General features: G+C 43.1%; 1 protein-coding gene across 1 annotated transcript; it reads left to right on the top strand.

Annotated features, from left to right (window-relative positions):
- The first annotated feature begins 286 nt into the window (after window positions 1-286).
- On the top strand, window positions 287-5,103 carry LOC147827527 (uncharacterized). The gene is made up of 4 exons (XM_087214229.1): window positions 287-350; window positions 1,291-1,326; window positions 2,280-3,548; window positions 5,008-5,103. The coding sequence occupies exons 1-3, from the start codon at window positions 287-289 to the stop codon at window positions 3,542-3,544; spliced, it is 1,365 nt and encodes a 454-aa protein (XP_087070355.1). The 3' UTR covers window positions 3,545-3,548; window positions 5,008-5,103.
- The last annotated feature ends 11,067 nt before the right edge of the window (window positions 5,104-16,170 follow it).

The raw sequence follows: 16,170 nt of genomic DNA, 5'->3' as shown, positions 1-16,170 counted from the left end.
GTACTTCATTTCTGTTAGCTGTGCTTAAGGCTTGGACAAAGTTCCTTCAATGCTGTTGTCCAAGGCACATGTTTCAACTTTTAGAAATCAATGACAACCTCCTTCCCATGCATCCTGCTGGGCTGTGGTCCCAGACAGAAACAAGGGATGCAAGTCATCCTGGTATTTTAGTTGTGAGGTCACAGAGCATGGAGCTGAAGGTGCCATTGTGCTGCTCCTCCTTATAAAGGGAGTTTCCCCGTCTCCCCAGCACAGACTCGGGAGCAGCACCAGAGCCTCCTGCAAGATGCTGGTGGTCCTGCTGACAGCGGCCCTGCTGGCCCTGAGCTCAGCTCAGAGCTCATACGAAGGTACAAGGGAGCGGGGTGAGGCTGTGCTGGGATTCTGCTTGGGGCTCAGGAGACCACTCTGCAGAGGCAGAGAGGATGCACCACAAGGGGAAAGCAACAAAAGGAAAGAGAGGCCTGTGAAATTCTTAGGGCAGGGTTAAGATCCATTCTGTCCCCATTCCACATCCAGACCTTCTACTTTTATGAAAGGTAATAGGGGCACCGCTATAATTTTTGATCAGAGAAATGAACAGGTTAGCTTTGTGTTTGTTGATAGAGCTCTCTGTGCTGTGAAACATGGGCGGGATGATGGGAGGATCCATCCTGGGGAGCCCAGCTGTGAGGACTTGACCTAAATCTGGGTGGGGTGCCAGAAGTCTTTCTGCCAAGGAAATTCAGGACTCATGATAGAGATGAACAAACAGAAGAGTCATATCAAAGACACTGAAGTGGATAACAGATTTCAGTATCAGTGCAGTGATGAAGAAACATCATTTCCTGGTTTTCTCTCCACCACATGCAATATTTCAGTGTTCGGGGAGGAGTTGTGTAACTCCGTCCACGACTGCTTAGAGCTAATTTCCCTTCTTGAGGCAGGACATTGACTTAAGCAAAGGATTTAATGAAGGAAGAGGACAAAGCAACAAGAAAAATGATATGGAAATAAGTGGAATACTTAACAAGAATAAGCAGGGAAGTTTGAGGGATTCTAGGGAGGACCAAAGGAGGATTGACAATGTTTGGTGAGAAGTGGTTGAGACTCAGCCCAGCAACTGCCCTGCAAACCCTAAGACTTCCTTCCCTTTGTGAGGAGATGAGCACAGAGAGTGGCTGAGGACTATAGAGGGTTCACTTGGGGATGTTCTTGTTGGCATTGTAAATGACCTTTCCTCGTAGGGCAACTGTGAGCCCTCAAAGAATGACAGCAAAATTTTCACTCCATCTGTGCTTTATTTCCTAGGGGTCACCTATGAAGACTCTTCCTCGCTAGTGTCAGGTAAAGGCCCATTCATCCTCAGTCAACTTTCCATTCCTTCCTTTCCTCAGGTATTTTGCCATCCTGCAATGTCTTATTACGTTGATCTTTCATTTTGGGCATGACTGATTGTCACACTCCCCTTAGAGATACAGACAAACCCTCCCCACCTGCCATTCTGAGGACTGTGAGTTGGCTCACCATTTCAGTAACAGGGAGGATCAGCTCTAGTGATGCCAGGAGGAGGCTCCCCATGTCCTCACGCAGAAGTGATTGCTGACACATGATGCTTCCTGATTTTGCTCCTCAGCTCCTCTGTGGAGCTGAGAGTCACTCCCTGGTTGCTGTCTTGCCGATGCTCCTTCTCAGACTCCTATGGCCATCTGTGAAATGCCCAGAAATATGGGACTATCTCATTTGCTTCTACGTTTCTCCACTCAACTCTGTCCTTGTAGATGATGAATACATGGCCACCACTTATGAAAGGATCCTATATGAACCATCACTTTCTGTCTCTTCGATCTCTGCAGTTTTTCTCCACAAGTCCAGGGCTCTTGCTCAGCACCTACCTTAATTTTGACATAGGACCTAGGTGTCCTGGCTTGGATTCACAGGGAGAAACTTATTACAATACTGTCTCCCATAATACAAATGGCAACATACATGATACTCCTTCCCCTTTGCTTCTTATGAGTCTTAGCCATGTCCTCTGTTTACTCCAGGTGTCCAACTCATCTTTTTCTGACAAATGGAGAGAAATTGTACTTTCAGGCGCCAGTAGCTGAGGTTTTGCACATGTTGCCTGTCTTCAGTGCATGGGTCTGCAGAAGCTCTCTGTGGAAAGGGAATGGGCAAGAGGGAGGGAGCCGAGAGGCTGGTCTGGAAGCAGGAAAGCATGTGAGCAGGTCAAAGGGGAAAAGAGAAGGAGAGGCTTCTACCACTGAGCTCATCTATCCTTTCCTATGACTACACAGATTTTGAGGACCAACGCCAGGGCTTTGATCTGGCGCGTGAGACTCCAGTAGATGATGATAAAGATGAAGGCGATGGTGAAGATGAAGGCGATGGGGAAGATGATGGTGATGGCAAAGATGAGGGTGATGATAAACCTGAGAAACCACCCAAGCCACATCCTCGTCCACCTGGACCTCCTCCTCCTGGACCACATCCAAAACCACCCCAAGAAGGAGGCCATCCAAAGCCTCCTAAACCTCGTCCATCTCCTCCTCCTGGACAGCAACAGGAACCACCAGAAAAAGAAGATGAGAAGCAGAAACGCATTACTCGTTCCTTAAATGAGCAAGGTCCACCCCCACCAGGGCCAAAGCAGCCCAATGATCCTCCCCCTCCTCCTCCTCCTCCTCCTCCTGGAAAACCACAGGGTCCTCCCCCACCTGGAGGCCCACAGAATCGCCCTCCTCGCTCCTTAAATAAGCAAGGTCCACCCCCACCAGGGCCAAAGCAGCCCAATGGTCCTCCTCCTCCTCCTCCTCCTCCTCCTCCTCCTCCCCCACCTGGAAAACCACAGGGTCCTCCCCCACCTGGAGGCCCACAGAATCGCCCTCCTCGCTCCTTAAATAAGCAAGGTCCACCCCCACCAGGGCCAAAGCAGCCCAATGGTCCTCCTCCTCCTCCTCCTCCTCCTCCTCCTCCCCCACCTGGAAAACCGCAGGGTCCTCCTCCACCTGGAGGCCCACAGAATCGCCCTCCTCGCTCCTTAAATAAGCAAGGTCCACCCCCACCAGGGCCAAAGCAGCCCAATGGTCCTCCTCCTCCTCCTCCTCCTCCTCCTCCTCCCCCACCTGGAAAACCACAGGGTCCTCCCCCACCTGGAGGCCCACAGAATCGCCCTCCTCGCTCCTTAAATAAGCAAGGTCCACCCCCACCAGGGCCAAAGCAGCCCAATGGTCCTCCTCCTCCTCCTCCTCCTCCTCCTCCTCCTCCCCCACCTGGAAAACCACAGGGTCCTCCTCCACCTGGAGGCCCACAGAATCGCCCTCCTCGCTCCTTAAATAAGCAAGGTCCACCCCCACCAGGGCCAAAGCAGCCCAATGGTCCTCCTCCTCCTCCTCCTCCTCCTCCTCCCCCACCTGGAAAACCACAGGGTCCTCCTCCACCTGGAGGCCCACAGAACCGCCCCCCTCGTTCTTTATATAAGCAAGGTCCACCCCCACCAGGAGGCCCACAGCAGCCCAATCGTCCTCCTCGTCCTGGAAACCAGCAAGGTCCACCCCAGTAAGAAGGTAAGTAGCTGTATTTTCCTCATGGCATCCTGGAAGGCCCCAGTGTGCGTCGCCACTTCCCCAAAGGGATAAACCACACAGACTACCCCAGGGATCGAGCTCAAGAATCTACAATGTAGTTCCAGGTGGAATTTAAGCTCTCTCTTCAACCCTGGCCCTAACTCCTATACTTATTAAAGTGCAGCGTGACACACAGTCATCTGGCATGAAGTTCAGGTGATGTGGTCAGTGAAGCTCAATTTTCAGTATTGTCATTCAGATCTTCAGGGTTAGCCTGGCAAGATCCTTTCTTTTTACAGATCTCCCATGGTAGTAGCGATGTTCAGGAACGCTGCCCCAGAATTGCCTTTTGGCAAACGATTAGTCGTGTTCTTTAGAGGAAGTGGTGCCATGTTCTCCCCTTGGTCCTCTGCCTCCTTCTCAGAGCCAGTGACTTCCAATGTCACATTTCCACCTGACCACCCTTAGCTCAGTTCCACCTCACACCACAACTGGCAGTGCCAGTGCTCCTGCTGAGTCACATTCACGTCTGTGCTCTTACATGTCACCTTGACTTGGACATCCTTACCATGAATGGAATCCATGCCCAAGATGGAAAAGAAGCTCCTGGAAGAGAAGGGCATGAAGCTGAATCTGGAAGGCTGGTCTTATCTCACCTCCCACACCCCAGCCCACAGCATCATCACTTCCTGCACACATCCTCTTTGAAACAGTTGTACACATATAAGCAAGTCATGCTGGTATTCTGGCTTAAAAATGATGCCACAAAGGATCTGTGTAGCCCTTTGGGCATAACATATTTTGTAGAAAACATCTAAGTCAGCTCACAGAGTTATCCAGATCTTTCTATTGTCTTTCTCTTTCCTTCCTTACTCCAACCCTCTTTCCCTCCTCCCCTTTTTCCGTTCCTTTCTACCTTTCCCTTTCTGCATTTCTCTTCCTTCTTTCCTTCCAGCCATCCCTCTTTCCATCCTTCCTTTTTCCTTTCTTCCTCTCTTTCTTCTTCTCTTCATTTCTCCTCCTTTGCCATTGATCTTCCTTACAATATTTTAAAAATTTTGTAGTACTCAACTGTGTAATTATACCATAATTTTTAATCAATCCAATCCCGTTAGTTGTCACTTTGATTGGTTGAAATTCCGTTGCTTGAATTAGATGTTGCAGTGATCCTCTTTTTAAATAAAACTTTGATAATTTCTGTAGCAACTAAAAGATAAACAGCTCAGGAGTCATCTTTATTTCTTCCTTTCACAAAGAACGATTGAGCGCATAGTATGTTCTGGGTGCCTAAGAACTGACAGGCAGAAACTAGGAAGGAAAGGGGAAGAAGAAGGTCAGAGGGAGAGATGTCTGGGTCTCACCTGGCCCACTTCCGTGATGCCAATAAGATATTGGGAGCCTCTTACCCTGTCTGTCACTTCTTCTCTGTAACCTTCTTCCTTGTTTGTTGCTTTCACAGAGTGAATGAGAAGGTGACGTCCTTCAGAACAAGACCCCATTGGAAGAATGCAGTCATAACTGCATCATCAATAGTCTAATAAAATAATCAGCATGCCATTTCTGATTGCTGTCTCTCTCTCTCTCTCTCTCTCTCTCTCTCTCGGTGCTGGAGAATCTTGAATTTCACAACCATTGCTAACAATATTCAGAGGCCCATGGTCCTTCTCATGGTTGTTTTCCTTGCATTTTGCCTAAGCCAGCTCTCAGGTAGAAAGGTGGGATCATTCATTCACTTTCAGCCATTGTCCTAGTTCTTTCTTGGACTCTGTGGGAAAATTGAAATTTAAAAATATACTTTCAGAATATCAATTAATATCTGTGAAAATTTCAGGAAACAGAATATATACGGCAAGTGATACCAAGTTGTCAATTCTGAAGCATCCCTAATATTTCCAGCATAGTTGAACCTGCGTTCTTGGGACACAAATGTATCCATGGGCCCCTTCTCACTGGAGCCTATTTCTCTCCTCCCCTCTATCTTATCATCCCCCAATTCTTCCTTCCCTGAATGCCCCATCATTCTTTGCCCACACTTGTAAGGATTTCACAGAAGAGGCAGCATGATTTAACCTAAGACATAGGACATGATATTAAAGTCTGTCTCTTTGTTTTTTGTAATCTTTGGACAGCTGTCCACCTAACATACTAGTCAGAATTAGGAAAGACATCATTTGGCTAGGATATAGTAGTGTTTGAAAGACTTCACTTACACTTTGTCTACAAGAAATTTACCTCACCAATAAAAACAGTCTTGACTGAATGTGAATGAGTATAAAATACGATTCCAAACAAATAGAAATCAAAAGTGAGCAATCTCTATATTTCTCTCAGACAAAGTTGACCTGAAGATCAACACTGTAAAAGGAGAAAAAAGCCAGTCTGTAGTCTGTATTGTTCCACAAATCAACTGAATGTGAACATAGTGGTTATGAATTTGTGTGCGCCTAATGTCAGGGCACCAGATTTTATAAAACACTCAACTTTTATACCTAGAAGAACTGATCAGCTATGAAATAGCTCATCCAATTGGGAAACTTTCCCACCTTTCTTCCCTCAAAGGACAGATCACACAAACAAAAAGTCAACATAGTAGCATGAGAGTTCAACTCTACTGTGGATCCAAGAGTGTTAACAGGCATTTACAGAACTTTCTCTCCAATAGCTGCATAAAACTCATTCTTTGCATCTGTGCATGGCAGCTTTTCCAGCAGAAGAGGTCTAGTTGGCCACAGAAGTGCTAGGCAATCCAAAAAGAATTGTAATCTTACCTTTTACCTTTTCTTATCCCAGTGGAATGGAACTAGAACACAACAACAAAGGTTATTTTAGAAATGATGCAATAATATAAATCACAAAAAACATACTTTTGAATGAAGAATTGTCAAAAAATATTAAGGGAAATAAAAGGTTTCCCAAAAGTATTTAGAATGGAAACACAAAATACACTTATTTACAGGGTGCAGAGAAAGCAGTACTAAAAGAGAAATGTAGACCCATTCTCTGCCCACAGATAAGACAGAAAGATTTGAAACAGAGAGACCCACTCCATAGCATCGGTAAATTCCCCACAGGACCCGGGGAACAGTGGTGTGTAATGGAGCGGCATGGCTGCAGGCAGATCCCAGCCAGGGCTCTGCCCCACCCCAAGGCTTGGGCACACTGGCCCAAGTCAAAGCTGCACCCAGAAAATAGGTGCACAGGCACACAAGCCTTACCCAGGGTCCCGCCCCATACCATGGGTAAGTGCATGCAGAACCTGGGGAGCAGCACTATGGACCAGAGCTGCATGGCTAAAGGCAGATCCCAGCCAGAGCCCTGTCCCAACCCCAGTGGCTTGGGCACACAGGCCAAAGCCTAGAAAAGAACTACACATGTGCTCAGGCAACAGCCAGAGGCTCTCCTTCATTCTGTGGGTAAGTATTCAAGACCCTAGCTAGAAGCTTGCTTGGACAACAGGTACGGGGGTGCACAGCCCCCAGCCAAAGGCCCTACCAGACAACACATACAAAGGAGCCCTAGCCAGAGGCACACCTAGATCCCATCCCAAGGGTTCACAGGCCACAGACAGAAGCCTACCCAGACAACAGGTCAGCTGAGGGATCCAGAAGGCCACCATTCTGAACCCAGGAATTAGTGTACTGCTGAGCAGCAGAGAAAGGCTGCTCGGTGGCTTGCTGAGAATTCAAGACCACTTGGTTAGCAAAAAGTTGCCTCCACAAAGGCATAGCAGGCTGCATCTCTTGAAATGACAAGACACATAAACAAGTCTCAAAATCAGAGTTCCAGATAACCTAAGGCAACCCCAAAGGGAAGTGAGATGGAACAATATGATCCACATCCACCTAGACTTCCTCAACTGGAAACGAAAGAGGATCGGAAAAGTGAAATCACAAATAATCTCTCAGATAACAGCAGGGATTGTACCCATAGTGCAAGACATGATTAATAAATCTAGAGTGGACACAGATTAAAAAAAGCAACATGATGAGGAACATGATGGAATCATAACATAGGAAACAAATGGAATCCACAAAACAGATGCAAACAGATTTCCGGGAGATTAAAAACTCCTTTGAAAGTTTACTCAGCAGAATGAGTCAATGTGAGGACAGAATTTCAGGTATAGAAGATGAGATTGCAATTAGTGACCAGAAAAAGAAAAATTGCTTCAAAATACTAAGGGACCATGAGAAATCAACACAGCAGCTGCTATATGATGCAAAGAAGAATAACATAAGATTGATCAGAATCAATAAAGAAACAGGAGAGCGTGCAAACGACATAAAAAAAAAAACTGTTCACAGAAGTAATGGCTGAAAATTTCCCAAGTAGGGGAAAAGAACTTGACATGCAGATAAGTGAGGCACATAGGACTCCAACTAGCCATGATCAAGAAAACTACACATAGGCATATAATAGTGAAGGTTCCAGAAACCCAACAGAAAAACAAAATTCTACAGGCAGTTAAAGAAAAGAAACAAATCACATACAAAGGAAAGCTCATCAGAATCACAGCAGACTTCTCAACACAAACCCTGAAGGCAAGAAGAGCTTGGAGTGATGTATTTCAAGCCCTAATGGAAAAGAGCCTCCAACCCAGATTGATGTACCCTGCAAAACTATCTTTCAAAATTGATGGAGAAATAAGATACTTTCATGATAAAGAGCACCTTAGGAACTTCATGAATACCAAACCAGCACTCCAAAACATTTTAGACAATATCCTAGGAAAAGCCAATTAGGATCACACCCTTGGAAGCCCAGCAGAATGAATCCATCAGGCTCGACAAGATATTAAATACAAAGGGGGAGAATCCAACTAAAGGAAAAAGTTATGACAAGGATGTCAGTAGCCATCCGTTATAACCATCGATGTTCGTGGCCTCACTTCACCAGTCAAAAAAATAGACTGGCAGAATGGGTCAAGAAACAAGATACAACAAAATCCTGCAACCAAGAAATACACAATTCAAAACGAAACTCATAGACTGAAAGTTAAAGGCTGGAAAACTATACTCCATGCAACAGGAACCCACAAAAAAGCAGGAGTAGCTATCCTCTTTGCAGGTCAAGTGGATTTCCAGCCAACACTGATTCAGAGAGACAAAGAAGGACACTACATCCTTCTAAAGGGAACAATCCAAGGAAGAGATGAAAATCACAAACATATATGCACCAAACACTACTGCACCCAAGTATACCAAACAAATACTAATGGACATGAAAAATCAAATAAGCACTAACACAGTAGTAGTGGGGGACCTCAATACTCCACTGTCACAAATAGATAGATCAACTAGACAAAAAATAAGCAAAGAAATACTAGAACTCAAACTCTTAAAGAAATGGACTTAACAGATGCTTACAGAGTGTTCCACCCCACAAAATCAGAATACACATTCGTTTCCACTGCATACAGGTCATTCTCCAAAATAGAGCACATACTCACTCATAGAACATGTTTATGTAAGTGCAAAGGAATTAAAGTTATACCCTGTATGTTATCAGACCATAGTGCGATGAAATTGCAGATCAATAGCAAGAGAAACTGCAAGAATTTCATAAACTCACGGAAATTGAACAACACACTTCTGAATAACCAATGGGCCACAGAGGACATTAAAGATGAAATCAGACAATTCCTTCAATTAAATGACAATGACAATACAACATATCAGAATCTATGGGACACAATAAAAGCAGTCTTACCAGGCAAATTCGTAGCACTGAATACTCATATTAGGAAAATAGAGTGAGCCCAATTAAACAACTTTATGCTGAACCTCAAGCTTCTAGAAAAAGAAGAGTGGGACAAACCCAAAGCTCATACAAGGGAGGAAATTATAAAGATCAGAGTAGAAATCAATTCAATGGAGACTAAGAGAATGATACAAAATATCAATGAAGGGCCAGGGATTTAGCTCAGTGGTTCTGGTGCTTGCCTCACAAGTGGAAGGTCCTGAGTTTGATATCCAGGACCAAAAAAAAAAAAAAAAAATCAATGAAGCCAAGAGTTGGTTCTTTGAAAGAATAAACAAAATTGACAAACCCTTAGCCAAACTCATCAGAGAAAGGAAACTAAGTGCCCAAATCCATGCAATTAAGAGGAAAAAGGGTAAAATTACAATGGACCCAGCAGAAATCCAGAGATTGATCAATACCTATTTCAAGAACTGATATGCCAAGAAAATGTAAAATACAGAAAAAATGGACAGATTCCTACATATATACGAATTACCAAAGTTGAATGAAGATCTAAAAATTCTAAACAACCCAATATCAATCAATGAAATTGAAAACATAATTAAAAACTTACCAACTAAGAAAAGCCCAGGTCCTGATGGCTTCACTGCTGAATTCTACAAGAGAGGAACTACTGCCACTACTCTTTAAACTCTTCAGTGAAATTGAAAGGGAAGCAATACTCTCAAATTCATTCCTAGAAGCAAGCATCACCTTGATCCCCAAAGCAGAGAAAGACTCAACCGAAAAAGAGAACTATAGGCCAATCTCACTAATGAACATAGATGCAAAGATCCTTAATAAGATACTGGCAAATAGAATGCAGGAGATCATCAAGAAGATCATACACCCTGACCAAGTGGGATGTATCCCAGGTATCCAAGGATGGTTCAACATATGGAAGTCAATAAGAGTAATACACTATACTAATAAAGCCAAGGACAAAATCATATGATCATCTCAATCGATGCAGAAAAAGCATTTGACAAAATCCAACACACATTTATGACAAATATCCTACAGAAAATTGGTATAGACAGTCTAGGTTGGAAGTGGTGAAGGGAGGACAGGGAATAGGGAAAAAATAAGAACCAAGATACATTATGTACAGGTACAAATGTATCAGTAAAAGAATTTAGGCAAAAAAGGAAAAAAATGGCCAGGGTTTTAGCTCAGTAGTTCCAGCACCTGCCTCGAAAGCACAAGATCCCAAATTTGATCCCTAGTACCAAAAGAAAATAAAAAAAGAAAGAAAAAAACTGAAATCCTTCACACTAAAATCTGGAACAGGACAAGGATGTCCACTGTCACCACTCCTGTTCAATACTGTCTTGGAAACATTAGCCACAGCAGTGAGACAAGAGAAAGAAATAAAAGGAATAAAGAAAAGAAACAAAGAAGTCAAATTTTCATTATTTGTAGATGACATGATACTCTATATAGAAGACCCCAAGAACTCCACCAAAAGTCTTCTAGACTTAATAACCAAATTCAGTCAAGTAGCTGGATACAAGGTTAACACACAAAAATCAATAGCTTTCCTCTACAAAAACAACTGACTCACTGAGAGAGAAATAGGGCAAACAATTCCTTTCACAATAGCATCCAAAAAATTGATATACCAAGGAATCAACCTAATAAAAGCAATCAAAGACCTGTTCTCTGAAAACTATAGCACTCTGAAAAGAGAGATTGAAGATGATATCAGGACATGGAAAGACATCCTTTGTTTTTGGCTAGGAAGAATCAACGTAATGAAAATGGCCTACTTCCAAAATGGCTGTATATATTCAATGCAACCCCAATTGAAATTTCAGCAGTGTACATCACTGACCTTGAGAAAACAATCCAAAAATTCATTTGGAACAAGAAGAGACCCAGAATAGCAAACGCAATTCTAGGCAACAGAGACATGGCAAGGGGTATCACAATCCCCAACCTGCAACTATACTAACAAAGCTACTGTGATTAAAAAAAAACAGTATGGTACTGGCAAGGAAACAGACCTGAGGACCAGTGGAACAGATTAAAAGATGCAGAAACAATTCCAGAGACACTCAGCCACCTCATCTTCAACAAAGGAGCCAAACACCCTCACTGGAGGAAAGATAGCCTGTTTAATAAGTGGTGCTGGCAAAACTGGGTTTCAACTTGCCAAAGACTAAAACTAGACCTATATCTCTCACCATGCACTAAACTAAAATCAAAATGGATTAGAGATCTAAATATTAAAACAGAAACACTAAACTGCCTGGAAGACATGTTAGGTAGAACTCTGGAAGGCATTGGTGTAGAAAAAGATGTTATGAAGAAAACCTCAGTTGCCCATGAACTAGCACAAACAATCAACAACTGGGATCTTTTCTTTTTAAAAAGCTTCTGCACAGCAAGAGAAACCATCAAGAGTGTGAAGAGACAACCCACAATGTGAGAAAATTTTTTCACCAGCTATTTCTCAGATAAAGGTCTACTATCTCAAATCTATAAAGAATTTAGAAAGATCAGACCTCCCAAATTTAAAGACCCAATCCAACAATGGGCATCTGAAATGACCAGACATTTCTCAGATAAAGAAGTAAAAATAGCAAATCAACATATGAAAAAATGTTGAACATCACTGGTCATTCGAGAAATGCAAATGGAAACAATGCTGAGATTCCACCTCACCCCAGAAAGAATGGCTGCTACCATAAAATCAACCAATAAAAAATGCTGGTGGGTCTGTGGGGAAAGAGGAACCCTCCTCCACTGCTGGTGGGAGTGTAGACTGGTCCAATCACCGTGGAAATCAGTATGGAGATACCTCCAAGAACTAGGACTGAAAATCCCATTTGACCCACCTATTCCCCTTCTGGGTATCTTCCCCAAAGAATTAAGAGAATCATATCACAGTGATATATGTGCACTCATGTTCATAGCGGCACAATTTGTAATAGCTAAAACTTGGAAGCAGCCCAGTTGCCCATCAACTGGAGACTGGATAAAGAAAATGTGGTTCTTTTATAAAATGGAGTACTACTCAGCCATAAAAAATGAGCAATTAGAGACATTTATACCTAAATGGATGCACACTGAGGCCATACTCTTAAGTGAAATAAATAAGACACACATGTGTAAACACCAAATAGTTTCTCTGCTGTGAGAAACTGAAAGTGCAAATAAGGACAGAAAGGTATAATAGATAATGTGAAATAGGAAGAAAAGGGGCAAAAGGGGAAGGGGAAATAGGAGGGGTAAGGGAAAGAAAGAAGGGACTGGAACTAATAGGAGAAAATGAAAAAATGGAAACAAAGTCTTTGTAAATAGGGAGGGATGGAGGTGGTGAAGGGAGGGCAGGAGAAGGGGAAAAAATAATAACCAAGAGAGATTATGTAAAGGTGCAAAGTTCCAATGATGAGTGTCATTATATTGTATACCTAAAATGTACCAATAAAATTAATTTAAAAATATAAAGAAGAAAGATTTTAAATAAACAACCTAAAGATGCATCTCAAAGACCTAGAATATCAAGAACAAACCAAACTCTAAATTAGTGAAAGGAAAAAAAAATTGGCAATGATCAGAAATAAATGAAATAGAGATGAAAAGATTAATGAAATACAGTTCAGTTTTGATAAGTTAGAAAAGTCAATGAACTTTTAATGAAACCAAGGGGGGGAGAGAGAGAGAGAGAGAAAGAGATAGAGAGAGAGATTGAAAGAGACAGAAACAGAGAGACAGAGATGAAAGAGGAGACATGACAACCACTAACCCAGAAACACAGCACAAAGTATCATTAAGGATTAGTATGAAAAATGGTATGCTGACAAGCTGAACACTATCACCTGGCTACCTTGTCAGGTTTAAAGACCATTTTGTGTGGTTTGGGTTCAATACTAAGAAAAGATTGGTACAATAATAAGATAAGTTCCATTCCATGCAACTAAGCCTACGGAAGAGAAAAGAAACGTAGTGCAGGCTTTCAACTTGATACCCAGTACCAGCCTGGCTTGGTGAGACTGACTCCCAGGACAATCTGCCTGATACCTGCAGTGAGACAGTGCTGCTCTACCTGCAAGACAGAGGTACACAAAGTACTGTTGCCCCTACTACTGCCCCACCCGGTAGAGCAGAGGGGTCAGCAAGACTCCATCCATTGGAAAGCAGAGTATGAAAGGTAGCACAAGGTTTTGCCTTTGATCTCCATGCCAGGACCCCCAGGGTGAGACCAGCACTGGGCATAAACAAGCAACCACTATTCTCAGGCAAGATCCTGTGGAAAGAATCTCTAGACCCACCTGGCATTAGGGTAGGAAACACACTTGAGTTTGGCCTGTGTAATTTACATTTGTTATTGGTTGTAAGTGGAAACAAAGTCTTTGTAAATAGGGAGGGGTGGGGGGGTTGAAGGGAGAGCAGGGTAATGGGGAAAAAATAAGAACCAAGACATACTATGTAAAAGTACAAATTTCCAGTGATGAATGTCATTATATTGCATACCTAAAATGTACCAATAAAATTAATTTTTTAAAAAAGTATTTTATTTATATGCACAGGGTTTCTCAAGACAGATCAGAAATAAATATTTGGGTTCACATAGTACACAAAAAAACCTGAAATTTTGAATGTGCATGGGACAAAAATGTGAAAATTGAAACTTGATATTTCTATGTAGAAAGCTTCAAACTTATTTCCTGACTTTTTTTTCTGAGAAAGGGTCTCATTATGTAAGTTCAAGTTTACCATGTAGCCCAGGCTGGCCTCAAGCTCATGAATCCTCCTTCCTCAGCCATCCAGAGTGCTGGGATTATAGGTGCCCACCACCATGCCTGGCTGTTTCCTAACTTTCTAATACTAAAATATCCCAGATATGTGTTTATCTCTTTCATCCGTCCTACATTCACTGTCCAGCAAGGCTAGTGGCATCCACAGTCTACTTTAATTACCATAATTTCTTTACAAGTGCACTTCCTTCTACCAGACTTCCAGTGCTCTCATTCCCATTCATTATTCACAGCACAGAGAGATGGTTCTACAAATGCAAAGTTTGCAGTGTCATTGTGGTCAAAATTTTCACCAGACTCAGGTTTTGTTTAAAAAAGTCTAAGTCCCTGACATGGAATGAGGTACCACTGATCTTACATTTGTCACAAGAAGTCTGCAGGCTGTTTACTCTTTCCATCTTCTTACCTCCCATTCCCCCTACTGTATCCTGGGGTCTCTTAACAGCCAAGAAGTGTAGGGAACAGGGAAAGGAGACGTTACTAGAAACTCTGCAGTTAAATCCTAGTCTCCTGCGAGCCACGGCAGTACACGGCAAATTACAGGAAAGGTAGAAAAATGAGACTGAGAAGAAGCTGAGCTTTGGGTCTGATCAGTGCTGCTCTGGGCAGCAAAGACAAGAACCCCTAGCTTGCAGCACCTTTTATTTAGTACATCAGGAGAAACAAATGTAACAAATGAATTCGTGGATTTCAGTACTTCACATTGGGATAAACAAGGTGTAACAAAAGAATGGGGGTGGAGGGGATCTAAGAACAATGCAGAGGAAGATTTGGTTCCTCCCAGGGTGTCTCCCACAGGTGTGGTCTTGTCCTGGAGCATTACAGCATCATGGGATCATTGAGATCTCAGTTGTGACCACAGGCCAAAATGGAATTATGTCTTGGAATGTTATAGCGGGCCTGTAGGCAGGAGAACTAGGCCTATTCGACTGATTTTTCCCTGGAATTATGTAGCATTGCTCCCAACAAAGAAGATCAACAGCACCTCTCCCCTTCTTGTACCTTCATTTATGCTCTGACCTGAGCTCAAGGCCAGCAGGATGCTATCAGGAGGACCACCAGCATCTTGCAGGAGGCCCTGGAGCTGCTCAGGAGCCTGCACTGGGGAAATGGGAAGCTTCCTTTATAAGGAGCAGAGCAATGGCACTTTTAGCTCCATGCTGGGTGGACCGCGCATGTGACAAAACAGGACGCTTTGCATCCTGACTCCTCTTTGGGAATTCTGCCCAGTAGAACAAATAGGGAGGAGATTGCCAGTGTCTCTGATCTAAACAGTACAACATGTGTCTTGCTCAACATTTTGAAGGACCAATATACAAGCCCTGATTCTAGAGCTGAGGTACCACCATTGTGCAAATTGCAGTGTTTGACAGGACTGTGGCTCTGTTCTTCCACTGCATGTTGTGTGTGGGCTTGGTGGGTGGTTTGTGCACACACATGCTTGTGTTTTCCATCATGATTCTATAGATAGTGATGAAGAGGGTGCAAAGCTCTGGCCATCATAATTTTCAAACTGCATCAGTTATGATCTGTGTGTCCCTATGTGTATGAGGTTTTTGTTGATACAGAAGTGATTTCTGCTCAACTCAGTTATGAGTTCAAATCCCACGCTATGAGTGTCCAGACTACTGAGGCCAGAAAGGTTCCCTGAGACTCTTTGGATCTGGATCCAATAACCTCCATGTTGAAGAAACAGATGGCCTAAAACATTCTGTTGTTATCAATATCTTTACAGGTTTTTAATGCAAAAGTGGCCACAGAAACCCATGGTATTTTTTGCAGCATAGCCACATGAGTGCACAGTTCCTTCACGAAGCATGGTATTTCATGCCTATGAGACTAGATCTGTGCTCCTCCTCTTTTCCAGAATGTTCTCTGTGCTAAGGTATTGGTCTCATGTCTTCTGGAACCATTGTTCATCCCCCCCCCCCAGTGAAAGTTGGCTGTCATTATACATGTGAATAAGTAGCCTGAGATAATATTCAAAGTCTCGGTCGCATTCTCTTTATTTTTCTCTCCTGAAACACAAAGGGTTACAACCAAAATAAAAGCTATGGAAGAGCTGAAAGAGAAGACTGGCAGTTAGGAAGGGTGGGCTTGGGGCTTGGAGCAATAGT

Source organism: Heterocephalus glaber, unplaced genomic scaffold (assembly GCF_053883595.1).
Source record: "Heterocephalus glaber isolate CG9 unplaced genomic scaffold, H.glaber_assembly_v1.0 deba00001444, whole genome shotgun sequence".
In the NCBI taxonomy this organism is placed as follows: Eukaryota; Metazoa; Chordata; class Mammalia; order Rodentia; family Bathyergidae; genus Heterocephalus; species Heterocephalus glaber.
The sequence above is the reverse complement of the archived record's forward strand: the minus strand, read 5'-3'. Positions and strand labels throughout refer to the sequence as shown.